The 2,918-nt window shown below is 49.8% G+C and overlaps 1 protein-coding gene across 1 annotated transcript in view; it reads right to left on the bottom strand.

Annotated features, from left to right (window-relative positions):
• Positions 1–646: 646 nt before the first annotated feature.
• The window catches only part of LOC311225761 (regulator of G-protein signaling 6-like), a gene marked incomplete at both ends in the record, with an annotated part of 60,779 nt that continues 58,507 nt past the window's right edge, over positions 647–2,918 (bottom strand). Inside the window, 2 exons of the mRNA XM_084311155.1 lie at positions 647–697; positions 973–1,038. Of these exons, the coding sequence (XP_084167281.1) occupies positions 647–697; positions 973–1,038 (117 nt within the window). The remainder of the gene's footprint in view (positions 698–972; positions 1,039–2,918) is intronic.

Genomic DNA, 2,918 nt, shown 5'->3' with positions numbered 1-2,918 from the left:
ACTACACTGTAGACAGACAGCTATGGAATTATGAATTTAATCATCCAAAACCTTCTCAGATTGGGGTCCCTTGGATGAAAACACATAACAAACGGGGGCCTGATGTGTATCAATCAATGTCAGGGTCCTCGATGCGAAAACGGTTGAGCACCTTGTCTGCAGCTGTGTCTATGACCCGATCACCCTTAGAGATCTAGTGCTAATACATATCTGTGAATATTGCTGTGATAGCAGAGATGTGCTTATAATTTACACACACACAAAAAAAGGAACCTCCTGATTAACTGACGTAGTTGACTGACACCCTAGCAAGCTATTGGTCAATGGATCGTCAGAGCGGGGCAGTCCTAACCTGAATGTGCTTGTTGCACTTTGTATGCTGCATGCCATGTGGATGTGTCCGCTGAGGTTCCCCTTGTCAACACGGTCCATTCCTCAGTGGTTCTGTCGGGTGTCCGAGCCCCAGCAGGCCCAGCACTGTGCCCCCAGGATAGCAACAGTCCCCTGGGCAGTGTCTGAACTTCCACAGTGGCCCTCCCCAGCCCCACTCTCCTACCCCTCCTCCTGACCCATTCCTTGTCCCTCGGCCGGGTCGGTGGTCACCCTTCCACAAGGATTCGGCTGTGCCCCACCCGTCCACACTGTGTCAGGACGACTGCATCAGGCCTGTCAGGCGCTTGCCTGTCAACGACTTGCCCTGAAAGGAACCCGAGAGAAAAACACATTACTGGATGGAGTTGCTGAAGTGACATCAAGCCCTACTGTACATAAATTATAGAGTATATCTCTATCACCCTAAGTACGATAAGTCTTTGTTTTTATCTGGAAAAAGTCTTCGGCGAGCACTAACCATAATTCGGTCAATGGAGCAACATGGCAATGGAGCACTATGCGATGTGATATGCGTATTAAGCCAGCGGATGTCAGCCCGCCAGTGTGGTCTGCGGCATGGACCAGCCCCGGGTGACTTACCACACTGCGGGTGAACTTTTCCAGGGAGGTGCGGCGGCCCTGTTCAGTGTCTGCTGCTGGCGGCTGCTATTGGATGGGGCAGGGTGATGGGGTTTATGGGTGAGGGTGAGGGTGCGGATCAGGGTGGTGGTGGTGGTGGTGGGGGGGCAGACAGTGAGGAAGGGAATGAGGCAGTATCATTATGAGGATCAGGACAAAGGAAAGGACACAGTTTAGGAAATAGCATGGAGCCAGTGTCAGGCCAGCGGAGGGGGGGGGGGGGTATGTGAGTATGTGGCAGAGGGGCTATGGCTGTACAGACTAGAGGGGTTTGTTGTGAGGGCTCTGTGACCACCGTAGAGCCATTTGAACCCTTTCACTACCACACTACCAAATGGTTAACCCTTTCACTGCGACAATACAGAAGGTTCACCCTTTCACTGCCACACGACAAATGGTTAACCCTTTCACTGCCACGCTACAGGAGGTTAACCCTTTCACTACCATTGATTGATTGATTGAGTACACCTCCCAGCCCAACCCAGAGACTCACATAGACCACATAGAATGATGTCACTACATAGAGGGTAGGTACTGAACTATCAATGACTATACCAACCAAAATGTATTTGACAATGATATATTGATGTTAAAATCATGTCAACCATAATGTAAGGTTATGTATATAACCAAGTTCTGTGAATTATGGTGACGCTCAGCATCATCTGCACTGTACTTCACTTCGTGCACGAGCACTGAATAAAAAATTCCACCATGTACCTTTACATCCCAACATTCGTCTGGCCACACCCCCATCCGCTTACCTTCATAAGCAGGTGTGTGGTCACCTACTCGCCTCCTTCCCAAACGTTCACCACAAGGCGAGATCAAGGGCCGCAGCGGCGTCTGATGCTGAGCGTCACCATAATTCACAGAACTTGGTTATATACATAACCTTACGTTCTGTTTCATTATGGCTTACGCTCAGCATCATCTGCACAAGAGGAGCTGAGTGGGAGCCATAGCTCGACAAATGTACCCCGCTGAGGCCCCACACAACCATCAGACCGGGGAGGACCGAGCCCCCCGACCCTCCCTAATGGAGGATACCCTCCCTATTGGAGGCTTACGGGAGGGAGACGGATCCGACCGTGCGAAGAGGAACTCAAGCAACTCAACGCACAGGGTGAGCAGACCGTGGCTTGACCCCACGACTACGCACACGCACAACCCGCATGCCACCAGGGAACGAACGGAAGGAACAAACCTCGTTACTGCCCCCAAAATCACGGGGTCAAGAGCAAACCCAATGTTGGGGAAAATGTGTATGAGGTGGACTAGTTTAATATAGGTCAACTAGCAGTGCTGAAAGACGGTCTGGCTGACGTTCTTAAAACAATTTGGAACAGATGGACATTTCAGTACGGCATGTTGTGTGCTGGTAATCTCGGACATTGTATGCTTTCATATCTTGTTCTTTTCTCTCTTTCACACAGGCACAGCACACACACACAGACACACGGACACACACGTACACAGACACACACAGTCGCACAGACATACACACCGACACACACACACACACACACATTCCCTGTGACACAATACACACATACAATACACATACGTCTGTACGCAGACGCACGCACACACAGACACACACACACATACACACACACACACACACACACACACATCTCACTCTCTACATCATATCGTGTGTGGACATCATATCTTGTTTATCTCTCTTCATGTTCTCTCTCCGATGTTAAATCTACGTATCATCTTAATGTACGTCATGTCAGATCTGACATGATATGATACGTCATCATATCTGTCATGGGGGGGCAGGACTGAGAGGGGATTTAGGGGACAGGCAAAGGGATTGGGCACAGAGTGTTTTTTGTTCAAGCTGTGGTGATCCTCTGCTCGACCCATAGCTCTTGCTGTTAAGAACTTCTTTTCTT

This window comes from Notolepis coatsorum (assembly GCF_963971535.1).
Source record: "Notolepis coatsorum genome assembly, chromosome: 3".
Lineage (NCBI taxonomy): Eukaryota > Metazoa > Chordata > Actinopteri > Aulopiformes > Paralepididae > Notolepis > Notolepis coatsorum.
Note: the sequence above shows the minus strand (reverse complement) of the source record. Positions and strands in the feature narration are given on the sequence as shown.